Source organism: Bubalus kerabau, chromosome 9 (genome assembly GCF_029407905.1).
Source record: "Bubalus kerabau isolate K-KA32 ecotype Philippines breed swamp buffalo chromosome 9, PCC_UOA_SB_1v2, whole genome shotgun sequence".
NCBI classification, from domain to species: Eukaryota; Metazoa; Chordata; class Mammalia; order Artiodactyla; family Bovidae; genus Bubalus; species Bubalus kerabau.
The window spans coordinates 77,359,210-77,381,103 of NC_073632.1; the positions used below are offsets into that span (position 1 = coordinate 77,359,210).

Genomic DNA, 21,894 nt, shown 5'->3' on the forward strand with positions numbered 1-21,894 from the left:
TTTCCACTCCTGCTGCTGTTATATCCTGCCTTTGCCCTTGGTGGTGGTAGAGAGAAAGTATTCTCATCTCATTGATTTATTAGTGCTACTATTTTAATCAAGCAAAATGATTAAAAAAAAATCAGCTTGTGCAAGGGCGATGTTTGTGTGAAAAGTTAACTGTATGCACAGCCAGAAATCTTGATAATGGGGTGAGTAGTCAAATCTAGTAGAATTCATCATAGTTTATTTTTCAGTAAATGCAGCACAAAGCAGCTAGACCATTTTTGTTTATTTTTTTTTTTTTTTAATTTTATTTTATTTTTAAACTTTACATAACTGTATTAGATTTGCCAGATATCAAAATGAATCCGCCACAGGTAGCCCAGCAGTGGAACATTTTCTCAAACTGTATACTTTTTGGCCACAATAGGTAGAATAGACTGACAATAAATGCATATTTCTTGGAAGATTAAGAACTTTCCCTTGCTACACAGGACCATACTTACCATGAAATGTTTCTGCAGATGTTGTAGGATTAATCAGTGTTGTAAATAGTCTCTGATGAAGTTTTTGCTGAAGTCTTTTATAGCACTTGTGTTCTTTGAATTTTACCTCATTGTCTCATAGTGAGCTTCCTGAAGGCATTGTTCTTGAACAGGAATACAAGCTTATTGGCCCCTGCAGTTTGTCAGTCTCGCTAAAAAACCTGAAAAGGAAGCTTTAATCACTATAAGAGATACCTCTGTAGCTAATTCAGAAAGCATTTTACTTGCTCCCTTCCTGTTGCAAATTTTCCCATTTTGAAGTACATTTGCTTTATGTGGAATGAAGCAGGTGAATGTCCATCCTGTGGTGATTTGTCAAAGGGACATGTGTTAGCGGAGGATAGAACAGCTAATGGTTGGGAGCACTGACAGCTCAGTTACGTTCTAGCCCTGGCCGTCTAGGATGCTGAAAATAAGAGCATTAGTATGTATTTTAGGGTTTCCCAGGTGGCTCAGTGGTAAAGAATCTGCTGGAGTAGGAAATGGCAACCCACTCCAATATTCTTGCCTGGCACAAGAGCCTGGCAGGCTACAGGGCATGGGGTTGCTTAGAGTTGGACATGATTGAGCAACTAAGCACACAAATACACACACACACACACACACACACACAGAGAATATGTATTTTAACAAGAAACATCTTAATTTAAAAGTATGTGTTTAAATAATACATAGACCTTTTACTTTTTCATATGAAATATGTTTTAATACAGTCATTCTGTGTTCATTTCAGTTCAGTTGCTCAGTCGTGTCTGACTCTTTGCGACCCCATGGACTGCAGCATGCCAGGCTTCCCTGTCCATCACCAACTCCTGGAGCTTGCTGAAACTCATGTTGATTGAGTCAGTGATGCCATCCTTTCATTTCATCCTCTGTTGCCCCCTTCTCCTGCCCTCACTCTTTCTCAGCATCAGGGTCTTTTCCAATGAGTCGGCTGTTCGCAAAAGAGGTGACCAAAATATTGGAGCTTCAGGTCAATATCAGTTCTTCCAATGAATATTCAGGACTGATTTCCTTCAGGATTGACTGGTTTGATTTCTTTGCAGTCCAAGAGACTCTCAAGAGTCTTCTCTAACACCACAGTTCAAAAGCGTCAATTATTTGGCGCTCAGCTTTCTTTATGGTCCAACTCTCATATCCATACATGACGACTGGAAAAACCATAGCTTTGACTAGATGGACCTTTATCGGCAAAGTAATGCTGACAAATAGCTTAGTCTTTCTGTGTGGGATGAGTTAAACAGATCATTTGTACTATTTTATAAATATGAGTCTAATCTGAAGATAGTTTGTTTCTGATGACTTGGAATTTGATTATTGGCTCATTATAGACCCAGTAAATACAATTCCTCTGTAATGAATGAGACCATACTATACAACTGTAGTCACCTTAGATGTCAGCCTGGAAGACTCTGTTTTTATTTCCATCATGGCCAGGAAGGGAAGGGACTGGGGATTTCAGGCCTTTAATTGTTGAGTAGCCTTATGGCATTTATCTGTGTAGCTGCCCTTCCTCTGGGGGACTCCCTCCCCTTCTCTGTGGGGTCTGTCCATCATGACATTAGGCTTCCCTGCCCTGGGACATGTGCACATGTTCAAGGGACATGTGGTCCACGTGGAGTTGACCAGAGTCTTTCTTAAGAGTTGATCAAGGATCTGTCTTCCTTTTGGGTTGTGAGTGAAAGGAATGTAAGCACAAGATTGCTAGCTGATAGGGAGTTAGGGGGAATCTTCCTGAGGGTGAAGCACAGAAGAAAGAGGCCAGAGAAGGAGAGAGAAAAAGAGACAGTCTTGATGATATTGTTTGAGTCTCTGAGTTCAGCCGTGACGAAGACCTGTATTTTGTGAAGCAATAAATCCTTCCCCTCTTTTTCTGTTTAACTTGCTTGGGCTAAATTGTTATCACCTGCAACCAAAAGGCTTCAGATATATTCTGGAAGATACTCAGTGTGTCTAAGAGTACATCCATTCTGGAACAAATATTTCTAAACTTAGTGAAGAAACCAAAAGTCTTTGATTTCTTCTGAGCTTTCATGTTCCATTTTAGTGGCAATGAAATTTATGGGAGCTGTTAGGAAGAGTAATTCAGTTCACTTCAACTGATAAATATTGTTGAACACATCACATTCGGAAAGCTTTGAGCCAAGTGTTAGGAAGATACAATGATGATACATGGTCCTTATTGTTGGAGGATTTCTTTTTAAATTCACTTGGTTCTTTAAAAAGAGATGTGTTGGTTTCTAGTATTTATCATGCCTTGAAGGGAGAAAGTTTGGCATTAAAGATCATGATGCTCTCAGTCTAACAAGCAAAACCACACCCATTCATTTCAGGGAAGTTACCAGCCAAGTCCATTGAAAGTGAGTTAATTACCACCCAGGGTAGAAGTTACCTCAAGCTCTTATCACAGGCAGAGGTTACAGCTTGACTCAGGCAATCACAGTTTCTACAACAGACATTTTGGCAAATACAGTTTTCCTTAACAAACATTTATAATGTCAAAGGTACAAGTTAGCAGACCTTGGAACTACAAAGCCAACCTTTCTGGCATATAGTAATGTTGTTTGCCCTTAGCAAATAGTCATAGGCAAAAACTGAACTATATGATGAAAATATAAAGAATAAGTATAGTTTTAATTATATGATGAAAACATAAAGAATCAGTATAGTCTATGCCAACTAGGATATAAATAATGTTAATTTTACTAAAGGCTGAGTCAAAGATATTTGAAGCTTACAATTTTCTGTTTCTGCACACTGTCCCTCAAAACTTATGACTTTAGTCAAGGACATTTGTTAACCTCAAACATGTATACATGAAAATTAGAGTGCTGGGAGAAAGTGATATAAACACAGGATGCTTTGAGTACATGGAGAGAGGGTTTCATATTCCCAAGAAAGAGCTCACCCAGTTGGTAAGAATCTGATGGAAAAGGGTGATTGACTTTTTTAATGCATCTCAGCAGCCTGTGTCCCCCTACCCCGACTTTGTGGTAAAATAGTTGGTGTTGGCATTTGCCATGTGCATTACACCAAGTTTCAATTTGATGTCTTACATCTGACTGTTAGAGCAAAAATAAAATTCACACTTTCTAAGCATTTAAAATATTCAGCTAAATTTAGCTGTGAAGCTTAGCTTTTGAAGCGTTTTGATTGATGTTTATGATAAGTAATAAACTGGCAAGTAGATGATCTGTTAATCTAAAACTTTCTATCTAGATCTGTAGCAGTCAGACCTTATTTAGAATTCTGACAATCAAGATTGTGTCCTGAGGAGGCCAGGATGGCGAGGAGGCTGGAATCCACATCATAAGAGGAAGGCTTACAGACTGCAGCTGCTTAGCTAGGATGGTCAATTAATTGTCTTATAATATTTGGAGGCTTCTTTAATGTGGAAGGGAAAGAAGATATTCTCTATGGCTCCAGGGTGGTAGAATTAAGACAGTGAGTGTTCATTTTAACTCATTTTCTTTTGGTGATTTTAGGAGCCAAATGGTAAAGCTACATTAAACCCAGTAGTATTCTAATTATATTTGCACAGCTCTTGTTTTAAATAATGAAAATACTGAAGTGATGCCCTAAAGCAGAAAGAAGTTATAATCAGGTCTTACCTTAATAATTTTTAATACGTTGCCTAAAAGAAGATAATTTAAGGCAGAGTTTTCAGACTATTTTTAGCCATCAAACTTTTTCTTTAAAGTGAAGTGAAGTGAAGTTGCTCAGTTGTGTCTAACTCTTTGCGACCCCACGGACTGTAGCTTACCAGGCTCCTCCGTCCATGGTATTTTCCAGGCAAGAGTACTGGAGTGGGATGCCATTTGCTTCTCCAGAGGATCTTCCCGACCCAGGGATCGAAACCAGGTCTCCCGCATTGTAGGCAGATGCTTTACCATCTGAGCCACCAGGAAAGTCTTTCTTTAAATGGAAGACCAAAATTTTTATGGAAAAAAAAATGCCTCTTTATTAATTCATATTTTATAATGACTATTAATGCCTATTTTAAATTAGTACCTTTAGGATCAACAAACTTGCTTTAAAATAGAAATAGACAACTTTGGGTTCTTGTCTAGGTACGTAGTCATCTTACCTAAGCACCACATAAAATACTGAATATTGAACTCCATAGTAATAGTGAGTGAAGAAGTGAAGTCAAGTGAAAGTCACTCAGTCACGTCAGACTCTTTGCGACCCCATGGACTATACAGTCCATGGAATTCTCTAGGCTGGAATGCTGGAGTGGGTAGCTGTTCCCTTCTCCAGGGAATGTTCCCAACCCAGGGATCTAACCTAGGTCTCCCGCATTGCAGGCAGATTCTTTACCAGCTGAGGTACAAGGGAAGCCCAGTAATAGCGAGTATTTGGTATCAATAAGTCCTACAGATAACAAGCCAGGACATAGTGTGTGTTGTATGATTGTCTTTATGAATGAAATTTTTATTAAAGCATTTTGTCCAGGTTTACATCAATTTTAAAATTAATTTTCTATAATATGGGTTCATTGTGATGCTGTTGTATACCCACTACTGTATACCACACTATACTTCAATATAAAATTAGACACACAGATTTTTAGGTTTTATAAAGAAAACCTAAAAAGATATGTAAAACTATATGAAATTTGAATATTAAATTAAAAACATATCAAACAAATTGTTTTATGAGGAAACAAGTTCATGAAATATGCAGTTTTAATTTTTTAAAAAATCAGACTCCTAGCTGCTTTTACACCTTTGTAACCTGTTGTCTTTGTCATTCATGACTTCAGTTCAGTTCAGTTGCTCAGTCGTGTCCAACTCTTTGTGAACCCATGAACCGCAGCACACCAGGCCTCCCTGTCCATCACCAACTCCTGGAGTCCACCCAAACCCATGTCCATTGAGTTGGTGATGCCATCCAACCATCTCATCCTCTGTCGTCCCCTTCTCCTCCAGCCCGCAATCTTTCCCAGCATCAGGGTCTTTTCAAATGATTCAGCTCTTTGCATCAGGTGGCCAAAGTATTGGAGTTTCAGCTTCAACATCAGTCCTCCCAATGAACACCCAGGATTGATGTCCTTTAGGATGGACTGGTTGGATCTCAACAAGGGACTCTCAAAAGTCTTCTCCACAACCACAGTTCAAAAGCATCAGTTCTTCGGCTCTCAGCTTTCTTTATAGTCCAACTCTCACATCCATACATGACCACTGGAAAAACCATAGCCTTGACTAGAAGGACTTTTGTTGACAAAGTGACATCTCTGCTTTTGAATATGCTGTCTAGGTTGGTCATAACTTTCCTTCCCAGGAGTAAGTGTCTTTTAATTTCATGGCTGCAATCACCATCTGTAGTGATTTTGGAGCCCAGAAAAATAAAGTCAGCCACTGTTTCCCCATCTATTTGCCATGAAGTGATGGGACCGGATGCCATGATCTTAGTTTTCTGAATGTTGCGCTTTAAACCAACTTTTTCATGACTTAGGCCTCTGTAAATACAACATTGTAGGGGGAAATAGTTTGTGTCAGGTAGGATCCAGTCAAGAAAATAGGAATTATACCAGTTATTTCAACAGAGTATTTAACACAGGGAATTAGTTAAACATGTTTTGAAGGAACTTTTTTAAAAAATCAGATTTGGTTACAGTAATTCAGACTAATTGTTAATAAGATATTTCTAAGGAAGACCCTCACCCAGATCAATTTAACTTAAAAACAGCAAGTTATTTTAGACTAACTTACAGTTTATGGAAATGCTTTAAAAATAATATGTTCTGTTGAAGTTTGTTAAGTAAGTATTCTGCAGTCTTTACTGTGATTTCTTTGGTGAATATTTCTTTTTCCTGCAGTTTTATTGAAATAAAATTGACATAATTTTGGTGTATTTCTTTTAACCAGTATTTGAAATTTAAAAAAAATTTATTGGAGCATGGTTGATATACAATGCTGTGTTAGTTTCAGGTGTACAGCAAAGTATATCAGTTATACATATACATATACCCACTCTTTTTTAAGGTTCTTTTTGCTTACAGGCAAATACAGAGTATTGAGTAGAGTTCCCTGTGCTATATAGTAGATTCTTGTTAGTTATCTGTTGTATATGTAGTGTTATGAATATGTTAGTCTCAATCTCCCAATTTATCCTGCCCCTGGTAACCATACATTTGTTTTCTATATCTGTGATTCTACTTCTGTTTTTTTTTTTAAAGGCTTTTCTCACTTAGACTTATGTGAAATTAATGGCGTTCACCGTCAGCACAGATATAGGGACAGGTTAGTGAATTAGGTGAGAGTTAAACCTTCAGGCAGGTGGGGATGAGTGTTTGGGAGTGGTCAGCTGTGCTCTCATGACTTTGGGGATTAAGGAGAATCAAAGGCTCAGATGCCAGGAGACAAGGCAGTCAGTAAATTGTTTGAAAATCTGAGGAATTCTTTCAGGGATCTGGGAGCCAGTCAGTCAGAGCAGAGATAGAGAAGGGCAGCAAAGAAGGTCAAGGCAGTGAGAGGCTAGATGCTGGGAAGTCACATGCTGCTGTGCTTAGTTGCTTGGTTGTGTCCGACTCTTCGCTCCCCCACAGATTGTAGCCTGCCAGGCTCCTCTGTCCATGGGGATTCTCCAGGCAAGAATACTGGAGTGGGTTGCAATGCCCTCCTCCAGGGGATCTTTTCAACCCAGGGATTGAACCCAGTTCTCCTGCATTGCAGGTGGATTTTTTACTGGCTGAGCCACCAGGGAAACCCAAAAATACTGGAGTGAGTAGCCTATCCCTTTTCCAGGGATCTTTCTGACCCAAGAATCGAACTGGGGTCTCCTGCATTCCAGGTGGATTCTTTACCAGCTGAGCTACCCAGGATGTCACATATCTGAAGGTACTTTATGCCATAAAACATAGATTGCAGCGTCTCTGATACATACAATGCACTCTAGGGTCATGTAGCTTACAATCTGTATCTTCCCTGAGATTTCATATATGGGAATTAGAAGAGAAAAACTTATTCTACTGGAATGCTGAAAAATGCTCCCCAGAGCTGACAGAAGTCCTATCCCCACTGAGTAAAGCCTGAGAAGGTGAGGACCCAGAGGTTGTCTGAAGCCACCGCCCCCACCGTGAAGGCAAATTTATCCTTTTTTTATTAAAAGGGAAAATTTATTGGGTTACATATGCAAACAAGGAAGGTGGATAGCTGACCTTGAGCTGACCTTTTACTGTATTTTTTTTTTTTTGCCATTAATTATCTCAGGTCTTTTGAGTATTAGACAATGAATGGATGGAAAGAAGCACTGTGACTGAAAGTACTTAATGGTTTCTACCAGGAAGATAAGAATAAAGCTGAAGCCACGAAGGATTGTGACATTTACCACACGTGCATAACACATGTTCTGATGTTGATATGTTCCTGGGAAGTTGTCTATATACACTAAACTTGATGTGATTATTTTTATCCATTGTGATTTTAAAGTACAGAAAAATTGCTACTTTCAGTGCTTCCCTTTTAATTTGGTGCACGCAGAAATGTAAGTAGTTGCTGGAAACACAAAAGCACCACTCTTAGAATTGAAAGAGGGTAGTCTTTCCCTTCTCCAGGGGATCTTCCCAACCCAGGGATTGAATCCAGGTCTACCGCATTGCAGGCAGATTCTTTACCAGCTGAGCCACAAGAGAAGTCCAAGAATACTGGAGTGGGTAGCCTATCCCTTCTCCATTCATCTTCCCAACCCAGGAATCAAACCAGAGTCTCCTGCACTGCAGGTGGATTCTTTACCAAACTGAGCTGTCAAGGAATCCCTAATAGCTTAATAGAAACTTAAAACCATCTGTATCTTGTGTTTCAGTTACTGTCTGTTTATATGTCTGCTTGAAGGCTTTTTATCGGATTCATGAGCAGTAGTCCTTCTCTTTACCTAAGAAGGAACATTATTTAGTTGCAAAAGAATATGAATGTAAGCTATATAAAATGATGCATGCCTTTCTTATTTGCAGTCATTCCAGTTGTATAAAGCGAATAGGTTTCCCATATCATATTTGCTTATAGAGCCCTAAGCAGGGAGCTCATAAACAAATAGCCTTATAGTCTGATAAATTGAAAGAGGGTTGCAGTATTGGTTTCATTTAAATCAAAACTATAATTGTAGCTAATTTTATTGAATACTGTAAGGGGAGCACTGTGCTAAGGGCTTTGTGTTATTATCTCATTTAATTTTCACAGCCCTTTATTCTTGAACAGCACTACTGTTATTCCTGGTTTATAAATACTGAAAATGACCCTTAGAGGGGTTAAGCAAGTTTCACAGGGATACAGAGCTAGTGAATGGGGAAGTGAGAATTCCAGTCCAGGTATTCTGACCCTATAACTAAAAAGGAAGCATTCTAAGTATTTTCTGGTTGGAAGTCTCATTTTTAGAGCTAAAAATATCATAGAACATATCATAGGAATAATTTTAGTTGCCAGACAGGGGAACTTCCCTGGTGGCTCAGACAGTAAAGAATTTGCCTGCAGCATGAGAGACCCGGGTTTGATCCCTGGGTCGGGAAGATCCCCTGGAGAAGGGAATGGTTACCCATTCCAGTATTCTTGCCTGGAGAATCCCATGGACAGAGGAGTCTGGTGGTGTACAGTCCATGGGGTCACAAAGAGTAGGACATGATGGAGCGACTAACACTTTCACTTTCAGAGATAGAGAAGCATGGAGGTATAATGGCAGAAGTGTGGTTTGAGTCACAACCTTGTCATTCTTTAGTTGTGTAGACTTGGGCAAGTCTCATGGCTTTTCTGATCCTTTGTGTTCAGGGTGGGGGCAAAATAGCTATAACAATAGTAAGCTTTTGATTTAAATGTGTGAGGAAAAAAGCCAGGCACATAATAGGCAATTAATGTTAGGTTTTTTTATTATTATTATTATTAAAAGGATTCATAAATACAGTTATTGCAGCCAGAGTTATATGCTGTGTGTCATGGAAACATAAGTATGCAGAGTCTCGGGACTTATTATACAGGGCTTTACTAGGTCTTAGAAGAAGCTGATGATGCAGGAACTTGGCTCTTCAGCCTCTAAACTCCTGGGAGGAGACTCTAAGCAGTGGTGGTGGGGGCAGCTCTGGTTTCATCCTCAGAGAGGAATGGTGATGTCGTGGAGATCATCTCTGATCTCCTTCTTCTGAGCATCTTTTTGGTGCCCGGTTTCCTCAGGAATGTCAAGCTTGCCTTTGTGGGAGCTGGAGAGGGAGTCCAGTGTGGTAGTGACTGTCTTTTGTCCACGCCTGTACCACGTGTATCTTTCTACCCATTTCCTGAAATTCCTTTGACTAGAAGCAGTTCTTCCCCATTTAGACACCAAGAGCATGAGAAGCAAACCTCCACCGCTGGAAGAAATGAATTTACCCTTACAGACCACCAGTGATTACTCAACAAGTTCACCGGCTCATTTAACTTCCTACAGGGGGAGCCTGGTGGGCTGCCGTCTATGGGGTCGCACAGAGTCGGACACGACTGAGACGACTTAGCAGCAGTAGCAGCAGCAGCATCAATTCACACAGAGAACTTGATGAGTAGTAGATATCACCAAAGAAAACGTAAAAAAAATCATTTGATTTTTGTCTTTTTGGAAGCCTCTAGTAAATTCATAGTCTTAGGTCACTGAGAAAAGAAAAGTATATCCTCGATTACCTTTAGGATATACTTTCATATTTACTTTTCTCAACCATTATTTCTGAGGCTGAAGCAATCAATTTATGAGTTCACTGAGCTTCATTTTTTAAAATATAACAAGGCCATGCGTAATGAACAGTTGGCCGCACAGTGAGGGCTGTGGGGCTCAGATGAGCGGGGTTGCTTAGAATTGAAATGGTGGGGGTGGGGGAGCAGCGAAAATGCCTTTGGCGCCCCACACCTCTCTGTAGGCCCACTCTGTCCCCCTCAGAGCCTCTCTGAAGTTCTGTGGGGACAGCAGAGCAGAATGACTTGCCCCATTTTACAGTGGGGGAATAGTTCTTTTTGCTCAGGATTCAGTGTTTGAATTTGTGCTCTGTTTCTTTGTTTTTATTGTATGCCCAGTAGAATGGCCAAGGATGACCGTAAATTGTCAATTTTCTCTTGATTTTGTTTTAACGGTCAACCATCTCATCTTCACGTTTTGTTTAGCCTGGAAATGCTCTGTTTGACCCAGCAGCATTGCTGGAATAATAGCCATTAGACTCAGTCCACAGTTTTTCTCAGTGCTTACAAGCCAAATACATCATCCTGTGCTTCTGGATTTCCTTGGTCAGACTTTGAAAATTAGGTTTTGGGAGCCATGAAAGAAAGATAACAGAAGCAGTTTACCCTACTTTCTGTGTTGGCTAGTTGAATCATTAGATGGAAAAATTTTTAGCATGAAACACACTCCACATGATCATACCAAAAGCATTTGCTTTAAGATTGGGCAGTTAGCTGAGTTAAACAGAGCTAGGTTTTGAATCCTTTAAAAAGTCTGATTTCTTTCAACCTGTGTGTGGTATTTCAAGTATTTATGGTACTCTTAAGACTTCCCAGGCAGCGTTAGTGGTGAAGAACCCACCTGCCAACGCAGGAGACAATGCAGGGTTCATTAGATCCCTGGGTCGGGAAGAGCCCTGGGAGGGGGAGATGGCAACCCACTCCAGTATTCTTGCTTGGAGAATCCCATGGACAGAGGAGTCTGGCAGGCTACAGTCCATAGGGTTGTAAAGAATCGGACACGACTGAAGCAACTTAGCACACACGGTGCTCTTGATCATATTGTAGTTAAGCTTAGGTTTTGTCCCTCTCACTAAGCCTAACAACTGGTTATTTGCATCAAGCCTAAAACAGAATGAAGCAAAATCACTGGTTAGTGGCATAGCTGATGTTTTCCTATAAAATAATAGAAATGTTCTGAAACCTAAGCTTACATTTTGAAGCATTAGCAGGGTTGTAAAAATCTGATTTTCTTTACCATTATACCTCATGGGTTGAAATAAGCAATTCCTTGAAGACCAGCCATAGTAATTTCTGTGTATGTCAGAATTGAGAAGTATAATTTGATCATAGTAGATGCTCTAGAAACAAGAGATGAGCAGATTCCATGGCATGCCCTGCAGGAGCCTCCGTGATCCCTCCCACACACATTCTCAGCCTCATCCTTCTCCATCTCTGTCTCCTCCTCTGTCACCACCTACAAGACTGCGTTCTGAAGTTTCCCTTATTTATTAACACATAATAACTTCTACCTCTACTCAGTTGCAGGTTTCCTAAGGCAGGGTCCATGCCAATGACTGTGTGGCTGGAGAGATGAAAGGAAAGAAAGAGGAGATCAAGGTGGGAAGAAGGAAGGAAGATGGAAGGAAAGGATTACACTGCATTCATCAACATCCATTGTTGTTGTTGAGTTGCTAAGTTGTGGCCGACTCCTTTGCAGTTCCATGGACTGTAGCCCGTCAGGCTCCTCTGTCCATGGAATTTTCGAGGCTAGAATACTGGAGTGGGTTGCCATTTCTTTTTGCAGGGGATGTTCCCAATCCAGGGATCAAAGCCATGTCTTCTGAATTGGCAGGTGGATTCTTTACCGCTGAGCCACCAGTGAAGCCCCAAAATCCATTATTTAGTCTAAAAGTTAAAAAGAAAATTAAAAATTTCAATGTGCTAGCGAAACCTTCTGAATCTTTGTTTTCCAGTCAACCAGTTGTTAAATGATACAGTATTTCTCATACATATACCTTCATTTCTCCAGGACGAGGCTGCACCAGGGAATTGTGGAGAATCTGCTGGGGGGTAGGTGTCGTGTATTAACTCATCTGTCTGATTTCAAGTGGGAACTGTGGATTGCTATCACTTCTACATGGTATTGGTAGGCATTTTATCTAGCTCTTGTATCTCCATGTTCTTGCTTGAAATAATGGAAGAACAGCACTTGTTTTACCTCATGAGATTTCTTTGAGGACCAAATAAAAGAATGTTCCTGAAAGCACTTTGGAAAGGGTGAAGTGTTCCCTAAGTAGATGGAAGGATATATTCTTGCTATTGCTGTTAGTGACCTGGTACCTTGGGGTTTTTCTCAGCCTGTGGAAGCTCTTGATCTGGGTGTATCCTTATTGCTTATAAAAGAGGTGAAGTGATATCTACAGTTATGATTTATTTCACCAATTAAATTGATGGCAACATTTATGCTGCTGATTACATTGGTGAACATTATCTTCAAAACAGGAAAGTGACCTTTATTTCTGCTTGAATCTGCTGCTACCCTGGAAGATCAGCCTAGGAAAGAAAAGTATAGTTTATCATGAGCAGATGTATTGGTCATACACATGAAAATTAATTCTAGTTAGTTGTACCTTTAAGTTTTATGTGGTGTAGTTGCTCAGTCGTGTCCGACTCTTTGTGACCCCATGGACTGTAGCCACCAGACTCCTCTGTACATGGAATTCTCCAGGCAAGAGTACTGGAGTGGGTTGCCATTCCCTTCTCCAGGGGATCTGCCCAGCCCAGGGATCAAACCTGTATCTCCTGCATTGCAGGCAGATTCCGTACCCTCTGAGCCTCCAGGAAAGCCCTAAATAAAAGAATGAATAACATAAACATAATAATTTTAAGATTCAAAGCAGTGCTCATTTTCTAGCCTTCTTGTCTCTCTGCCAGATAAGAGCATGATTATTTGAAAATTTATTCTCCGTACATGTCTGAAACATGTTCATTTCTTCTTTGCCATGAGAATCACTTTCCAACGATAGCCAAAGAAGTTGAGACTTCTTTGCACCAGGACTTGGGTTTGGAAGGTCTGCTTCTTTATCACTGCTCAAACTGCATTCCACAATCAGCTTTGTACAAAATGACATAGAGTGGTCCTGAGCAGACCATCATGGGGTACAGGGAACTCCTTATATTTCCACCTGAGCAAATACAGGAATCAAAATTCAGGAGGAAACAACCACAGTTTCTATTTAATAGAGAGCAATTTATGATACGGAACAGCAGATAGACACCTACAGACAACACAAGGCAAAACAAGTGAGCGAACAAACCACTGAGAGCAGAGTGCCCCTTGGAAATAGATTTCAACAACAGAGTGATGATAATCACCTGTCAATCAAGTACCGGGTAGCAATTTAGTTTGCAGTCTTTGAACATATTGGTGCAAATGATATGTGTCTGATACACTGAAGAGGAGAATGAGAATGATTTGGGTTTATTCATGCTCAGAAACTACCCCAGTTTCTTTCTCTGGAAATTATTTTCAAATTTTGGTATTGAGCACAAGAGAAAAAAACATGATTCAGAAAGAGAGCACTTGAGACTCTGAAGCCTGCAGCTGGGAGAGAGCACAGATATCATAGTTGAGACGTGACTCTAGAGAGAAGAGCTGAGAGAGTCATCCTTACTACTCACTTCATGCTAATTGCAAAGAGTGACAGGGCACCAGTCCATTCAGCGAGTTCACATGTGGAATAAACCCCTCAGTAGTCCCTCATCGTGGGGAGGAAATTGTTGTCATTAGTATTTTATTAATTGAGGTAGAATTTACATACAGAAAAATTCACTCGTGTGTGTATAGTTCTGTGAGTTCTGATCAACACATAGAGTCATATAACCACCACCACAGTCAACAGTGGAAGAGTTGCATCACCCTTCATATGTTCTCAGGCCCCTTTGTAACTCCTGTCCTCATCCCCAGCCCCTGGAAACCACTGGTCTGTTTCAGTACTGATGGTTTTCCCTTTCTCAGAAAGTCATAAAGATGTGATCAGGCAGTATGCAGCCTTTTGACTCTGGCCTCTTTCACTTAGCAGTAATGCACCTTAGATTTATCTGTGCTGTGGCATGTATCAGTGTTCATTCCTTTGTTTTGCTGAGTACTAGTCCATTGGGTGGATATACCACAGCTTATTGATCCATTCACCAGTTGAAGGTATTTCAGTTGTTTCTAGTTTGGGGCATTTGTGAATAAAGCTACTATAAACATTCATGTGTAGATTTTCATGTGAGCATAAGCATTCATATCACTTGTTTTCAATTCTAGCGAGGAATGAGATTGCAGGGTTGTGTAGTAAGAGTATGGCCAACTTTCATAAGATAAACTTTTATTTGAAATTTCCAAAGTTTTTACAAGCTGACTATGCCATTTTTGCATTCCCGCTAGCAACAGGAGTTCCACTTGCTTCAAATCCTTACCAACACTTGATATTGTTTATCTTTTAAATTTTAATTTTAGTGGATGAGTAGTAGTATCTCACTGTGACTTTAGTTTGCATTTTCCTAATGGCTAATAATGTTGCGTATCTTTTCATATGTTTATTTGCCATCTGTATATCACTTGGAAATTAACATTTCAATTCTTTTGGGTCGTTTTTTATTTTATTTTGTCTTACTAAGTTGTTGGAATTATTTTTGTATTCTGAATGCACTTTCTTTATATATGTATTATGTATATATATTTTGCAAATACTTTGTCCCAGGCTGTGGTTTGCTTTTTTTGCCTTAACAGTGTCTTAAGAAAAGCAAAAGTTTTACATTTTGATGATGTCCAATTTATCCTTTTAGGGAATACGTTGTGGTTTTCATCTCCTGGTTAAAAATCTTTGCCTAATCTGAGGTCACTGAGAAGTTCTATATTTTCTTCTAGACACTTTAGCTCTTACAGTAAGTCTGCTATCCATTTTGAGTTCATTTTTATATATAGTATGAGATAAGGTTTCAGGTTCTTTTTTTATATAGATCATCATTCTAAACACCATTTCTTAAAAAGATTATTCTCTCTGTGTTGAGCTGTCTTGGTGCCTTTGTTGAAAATCAGTTGGCCACATGTTTGTAAATCTGTTTCTGGATTGTGTTTTATTTCATTGATCGATATGGTTGTCTTTAGGCCAATACCACATTGTCTCTATTTCTGTAGCTTTATATGAGTCTTAAAATCAGGTAGTATAAGTTTTCCAACTTTGTTCTTTTTTACAAAATTGTTTCTGCTGTTCTAGTTTCTTTACATATTCATATACATTTTAGAACTCATCAGTTTCTGTGAAAAGGGCTGGTGGGGTTTGGATTGCAGAACTCTGTAGTTTTTGCATTTACAGAGCAGTTGATGGAGAATTGACCTCTGAAAGATATTGAATCTTTTGAAAAATGAGTATAGTTTCTCTCTCTATTTAGGTCTTATTTCATTTCTTTCAGGAAATTTTGCAGTTATTAGCATTTAGGTGTTACATAACACTTTGTTGAATTGTCCCTAACTGTCTCACATGTTATGCTATTAAAAATGATATTTTTGAATTTCAGTTTCTAGTTGTTATGACTAATATATAGAAATAGTTGACTTTAAAAACACCTTTTAAAGATATCTTGCTGTTATTAATTTCTTATTTGACACCATTGTACTGACCGCATGCACTGGATGAATTCAGTAATTTAAAATTTGTTGAGACTTGTTTTATGACTCAGAATATGATGTCCTTTTATAACTGTTTTCTGTACATCAGAGAAGAATGTGTTTGTTGCTATTGTTGGGTGAAGTGTTCTATAATTATCTATGGATAGTCAGGTGGATTTGGTTACTAGCATTCAAGTCTTCTCTGTTTCTGGTGAATTTTTCCCTCCTTGTTCTGTCAACTATAGAAGTGGTCTTGAAATCTCAAACTGTAATTGTGGATTATCTGTTATACTTTGAGTTCTGTTGGTTTTTGCTTCAGGTACTCTGAAGCTCTTGTTATTAGGTGCATACACATTTATGATTTTTATACCCTGTTGATAAACTTGACTCTATTATAATTATAAAATGTCCCTCTTTATGGCAGATAATATCCTTCTTTTTTTTCTGACATCTACCTTGTCTGGTATCGATTCTCTAGCTTTCTTTTGATGAGTGTTAGCGTGGTACATCCTTTTCCATCCTTTTACGTTTAACCTTTCTGTTTCTGTATATTTGAAGTAAATTTTTTGTTGACATCATAGCTGATTCATGTTTTCTTATCCAAATGAACAATCTCTGACTTTCTACTGGTGTATTTAGAGCATCTTCTGTTTTATATGATTATCAATATGGGTGAGTGTAAATCATCCACTTTGTGTATTGTTTTCTACTTGTCTCCTTTGCTCCTTGTTCCTTTTTCTTCTCTTTTACTATGTTATTTTATATTATATTTAGTATTAGGATTTCATCTTAGGTTCATTATTAGTTTATTAGTTATGCTTTCTTATTTTTACTTTAGTAGTTGCTCTTGGGTTTTAAAACATACATTCTTAAGATGGTTTGCCTTCAAACAATATTATTTCTTCTTATCACATTTAACATAAGCACCTTTTGACAATTTCCATTTCCCCTCTTAGTCTTTGTACTATTGTTACCATACACTTTATTTCTATGTATTTTATAAACTCCATTTAAAATAGTTATGTCTTTTAAGGAGATTAAGAATGAGAGAAAGCTTTTTATTTTTATCTGTATATGTACAGGTTTTAGTTTTCATCTTTGAATAGAACCAAATTTCCATCTGGTCGCATTTCCCTCCTGCCTTAAGTTTTTCCTTTAACACTTCTTCTAGTGCTAGTTGGCTGATGATGGATTAATTTAGCATTTACATGTCTGAAAAAGTCTTTCACCCTCACTTTTAAAAGATAATGCGTCCAGATAAAGAATTCTGGGGTTCCTTTTCCCTTTCTTTTAGTAAAGGTGTTGTACTAATGTCTTTTGGCTTGCATTGTTCCTGATGTGTGGATCTGCTATCGTTCTTGTCTTTGTTCCTCTGTATAATGTATCCTTTTTGCTTTGGCTGCTTTTATGATTTTCTTTTAATATTGGTTTTCAGCAGTTTGATCATCATGTTCCTTGGTGTGATTTTCTTCACATTTCTTATACTTGATATTTTCTGAGCTTCTTGATTTTAAGGTTATGGTTTTTATTGCATTTCAAACATTTGGCCCATTATTTCCCTCTCTATATATTACATATATTTCTTTATATAGGTGTGTATTTTGCACTTCCCTTTCTCTTTCCTTATTAAATTGGCCCACAGTAGCATTTAATTTGGGGAGAAGGCAGTGGCAACCCACTCCAGTACTCTTGCCTGGAAAATCCCATGGACGGAGGAGCCTGGTAGGCTTCATTCAGTCCATGGGGTCGCTAGAGTCGGACACAACTGAGCGACTTCATTTTCGCTTTTCACTTTCATGCATTGGAGAAGGAAATGGCAACCCACTCCACTGTTCTTGCCTGGAGAATCCCAGGGACGGGGGAGCCTGGTGGGCTGCCGTCTATGGGATCGCACAGTCGGACACGACTGAAGTGACTTAGCAGCAGCAGCAGCGTTTAATTCCTATTTCTTCACTCTCTGTAACGTGTCCCTTTGTTTCCTGTTGCATTTACCACAGTTCAGGTCCTCATTGTTTCTTTTTGTCTGTTGCAAGAACTTGTCTTTATTTTACCCCTCTCCAGTCCTTCTTCTATATTCCTCACGGTCTATCACAGTGAGTTTTCTGAAATGTGCTATGCTTAAAACCCTTCAGTGGTTGCCTATAGAATGCACTTAGACTCCATAGCATGGTCCGTAGAGCCCCTCATCCCTCCCTGCTCGGTAGCCTTTTCCCTGTAGCACCCCCACCCCATGGATGGCACTCTGAACTCTTTATGGCAGTACCACGGAAGTGCCTCCGGTTCCCCAAGTGCATCGTGCATTTTCATCTATGTACACACTCATGCCTTTGTTACGAGGCCTTCCTGCCTCCCTTACCTTGTGCCTATAAACGCCTCCTCATCAAATTCACATGCCTCCTCTGTGAAGCATAATAACCTTGTCATCCCTTTCCAACTCCTTTGGACCTTGAACACGCTCTATTGTCTTGAGGTCATTGTTTATTAGTCATCCTCTAGGCTGACTTATGTGTGGGTAGAGACTGTATTGTATTTCTTGTTAAATACTTAGTAATGGCATGTAGCAAGCACTTAGTAAGGTGTTTGAGTAGATTGATGATTGGTATTTAGTAGGTATTGAGATCATTCTTCTTAAAATAAATTGAACTCAAATTTAAACATAAAACATGTTTAAAAAGCACTAATACAATAATTACATTTTGAGAGCCTACTATGTTACAGGCACAACGTTAGGCACGTTCCATTCCTTACCTCTTGTGTTTACAACAGCGGGACAAGGAGCATTATCCTCATGAGTGGCCCACTCATGGGAAATCTAAGTTTGGAGAGATTATGAACAAGGCTGTGCAGATAGAAAATGGCAGAATTGGAATGCACACTCACGTGTATGTCATACTTTTCCCTTCTTACATGCATATGAGGAGTTCTGCCATGTCACTGATAGTTCTATCATATTATCTAGGTTTCCAATAAGAGAGTTACAGCAGAAATTGTATAGACAACAGTGTGGATCATAGTATGGACTCAGAAAACTGATGTTACAGACAAAAAAGAAGTCTATCTAAAAGGCTATTGTGTATGTCTGGAAAGAGTTCTTTGGTAGACTGGCCTACAAACGTGCAGTGCTTATATCTTGTCTCATCTGTCATATGGCCATGTGACGGGCAGTCTTGAGGTAACAAGTCATAGAAATCTTCCCAAGCCATGGGATGTGGAGTTTGCTACAGAGAGGGATGAAGAGGCTTTAGGCGGTGACTTGGGGAACAGTAGAGGGAAGGAAAGACTCGAGGTGCCAGCTGTGCTAACAGAAGATTCAAGAGGCTCAGAAGCCTTAGTCATCATGACAGCTTTGGCTGGGGCCACATGCCTCCACCCAGTCAGCTGCAGGTCACTGCCTGTTGGACCTTATCTCCTCTTAGGTTCCCCTCAAGGCGACTGCTGATTCTTAGCCTAATTGCAATTCGCCCCCACCCCTCCAATTTAAAAATGTTGAGTGTAGTGGTCTCAGTGTAGTGGCTGAGTGTAAAAATGGAGTGTAGTGGTCTCCAGAAGCTGCAGGGGTTGTCCTTTTGTACATAAATATCATGATTTTAAAATTTATTCTGTACTACTGAATTCAGAATAAAATTTACAAAGGCATGGTTCTTTCCACTTTGGACTTTATATTCTAGAAAATAGTTAAACTGTGGTTTTGGTGTTTTAATTCTAAAACTTTCTGCTATGTGTGCTGGGGGTGGAGAGCTTTGGCATTTGACAAAAGAAGGGGAACTTCTGTTACAGCAACTCTGTTTTCCACAGTGTTGGCACACAAGGGTCTGAAGACAATGTCAGTTTAAATGTGCACTTGGGGACAATTCTTGACCTGTCCCTCATCTCAGAAGAGTTGCAGGTGGTGTGCAAGGAAGCTAAGTATACCACCTCAACCTTTTGAATAGCCTGTGGATCTATATTTAGTGTTTCTTTTAGTCTAGGTAGGTGAAAGAAAAGGTAAGCTCAGCTAATAAAAAGAAGTTTGCTTCTAAGGAGGATACATTATGCTGCAAATTGAAACAAATTAGAACTTTTAATGTAGTTGCATTCTCTCCCTTAGGTCTTACATGATGTTGTAATGAAGATTTTATTGGTTCTTTAAAAAAAAATCTATTAGCATGACTTATTCTTGTCGTGAGAAACAGGCACCTAGATTTGGGCAGTGGATGGAGGTAGTGATGGTTTCTGGAGCCCTTCATGTGATATCAATTAAGGAATTATTGGGTCAACTCACACATAAAAACAGCTGACCCACATTAATACTGACCTTAAATTATCCCAGTAGATAGAATTGCTACTCTCCTTGCTGCCACAAAAGAGGTCACTTATTTTCTTTTTTGTAATCACAAATATAAATTTTATTTAAGTGCTGACTTGTTACTATAATTTAAAAAAATAAATCTTGGGTGTATACCATGGACTAATGGTGTTACAGCTCTTATGGAGAGTGGAATTGCTTACTTCAAGTTTATTGAAAAGTTTCTTAAGTCTGTTCTTTTAGGGAAAGTATTGTGTTTGGTGGACTTGATAGCATTTCTCATTTCCTTTCCTTTGTATTTTTAGAATTCTCCTAAGAAGTCAATTAAAGATATCCTGGGGAGGATTTCTAAAAAAAAGAAAAGAAAAAAAAAAACAAACAGTGTCAAAGACAAAGATTAATCTGTCATTTAAAATAGGTATGATAGTAAATAACCTAGGTAGAACCAGAAAGAGTATTTTTGTTGAGAGGTTGTTGGTAATATATTTTATGTGTACTTTTGTTGGAAAATGTTGGTGGTGGTGTTTAGTCTCTAATCATGTCCAACTCTTTTGCAACCCCATGGACTGTAGCCCGCCAGGCTCCTCTGTCAAGGGGATTTCCCAGTCAGGAATACTGGAGTGGGTTGCCATTTCCTTCTCCAGGAGATCTTACCAACTCAGAGATCAAACCCTCGTCTCCCACATTGAAGGTGGATTCTTTACTGCTGAGCCACCAGGGAAGCCCCTTTGTTGGAATATCAAATGATAAATTGTATAGACATTGAACTTCCGTTGTTAACTAGGCTTCAGGGAAAATGAACGCAGTCATTTATCCTAGAGGTCTCTGTGGGAGACAGATACCTTTTTTCAAGTAGTAGGCAGAAAAAGAGCATAGCATAACTTTATTCCTAAAATGCCTCTTCTGGTTAATCTGAATTAAGAACCTACAAGTGAAAACACAAATAAGGTCTCACTGGAATGAAGATACACATTTCTTGAATCACTGTATTCTTACAGGGCTCTATGATGAGCCTTCTGATAGCCTCTTCCCTGGGCTAATGTTGATAGTCTGAGGATGCTTTGTGGAAATCCTAGGTGAGCCAGGGATCCAGGACAGATCTGGAAGATTCATTTATAAATGTATTTTTGTCAATTGGTTAATTAGTTTGTTATTGTAGATTGTTAATATTTGACTGGATATTTTGGCAGACTGACCAGGTTCATCAAGTGGAGAGGGTGGTGATTTTTCATATGGGTATTTGGTTAATGGAGTTCTCTGCACTCAATTTAAATTTAATATTAAGTTTAAATTTCTGGCCACTGTGTGCTATCCTTATTGGAAAATAGGAACATTTAAAAAGTTTTGCTACTGCCTGCGAGGACTTTAATCGACTATTCTCTTGACTGACAGATATTTATTGAACTTTTATTGCATTCAATAAACTGTGCCGTGGAGTAACAGAGCCAAGAGATAACAGAAAAGTAGGGCATGGCTTCTACACTCAAGATGTGTCTTTAGCAGAGCAGATAACTGAATCAGTAGTTGGTGAATAAATACATTGATAAGTAATGCTCATAATTTGTAATGAAATTTTAAAAGGAAAACCATAGTTTTGTCTCTCTCCTGTATCACTATAGGCTGAAACAGCCAGGTATATAGTAAGTGCTCTATGCACCCTTGTTGAATGAATGACCAAGCAACCATGTATTATACATGCAGTCAGAGTTATTGTAATCCAGTGGAAGTTCATCCCTTCTGTCTGGGTTCACCAAGGAA

At 39.0% G+C, this 21,894-nt stretch overlaps 1 protein-coding gene across 9 annotated transcripts in view; it reads left to right on the top strand.

Moving 5' to 3' along the window:
- The window catches only part of AKAP7 (A-kinase anchoring protein 7), a 125,474-nt gene that overhangs the window by 94,365 nt on the left and 9,215 nt on the right, over positions 1-21,894 (top strand). For 2 of the 9 annotated variants that reach the window (XM_055535638.1, XM_055535637.1), the window contains exon 8: positions 12,225-12,265. The exons of the other annotated variants lie outside the window; for them this stretch is intronic. In XM_055535638.1, the coding sequence (XP_055391613.1) occupies positions 12,225-12,265 (41 nt within the window). The remainder of the gene's footprint in view (positions 1-12,224; positions 12,266-21,894) is intronic. 9 annotated transcript variants of the gene reach the window in all.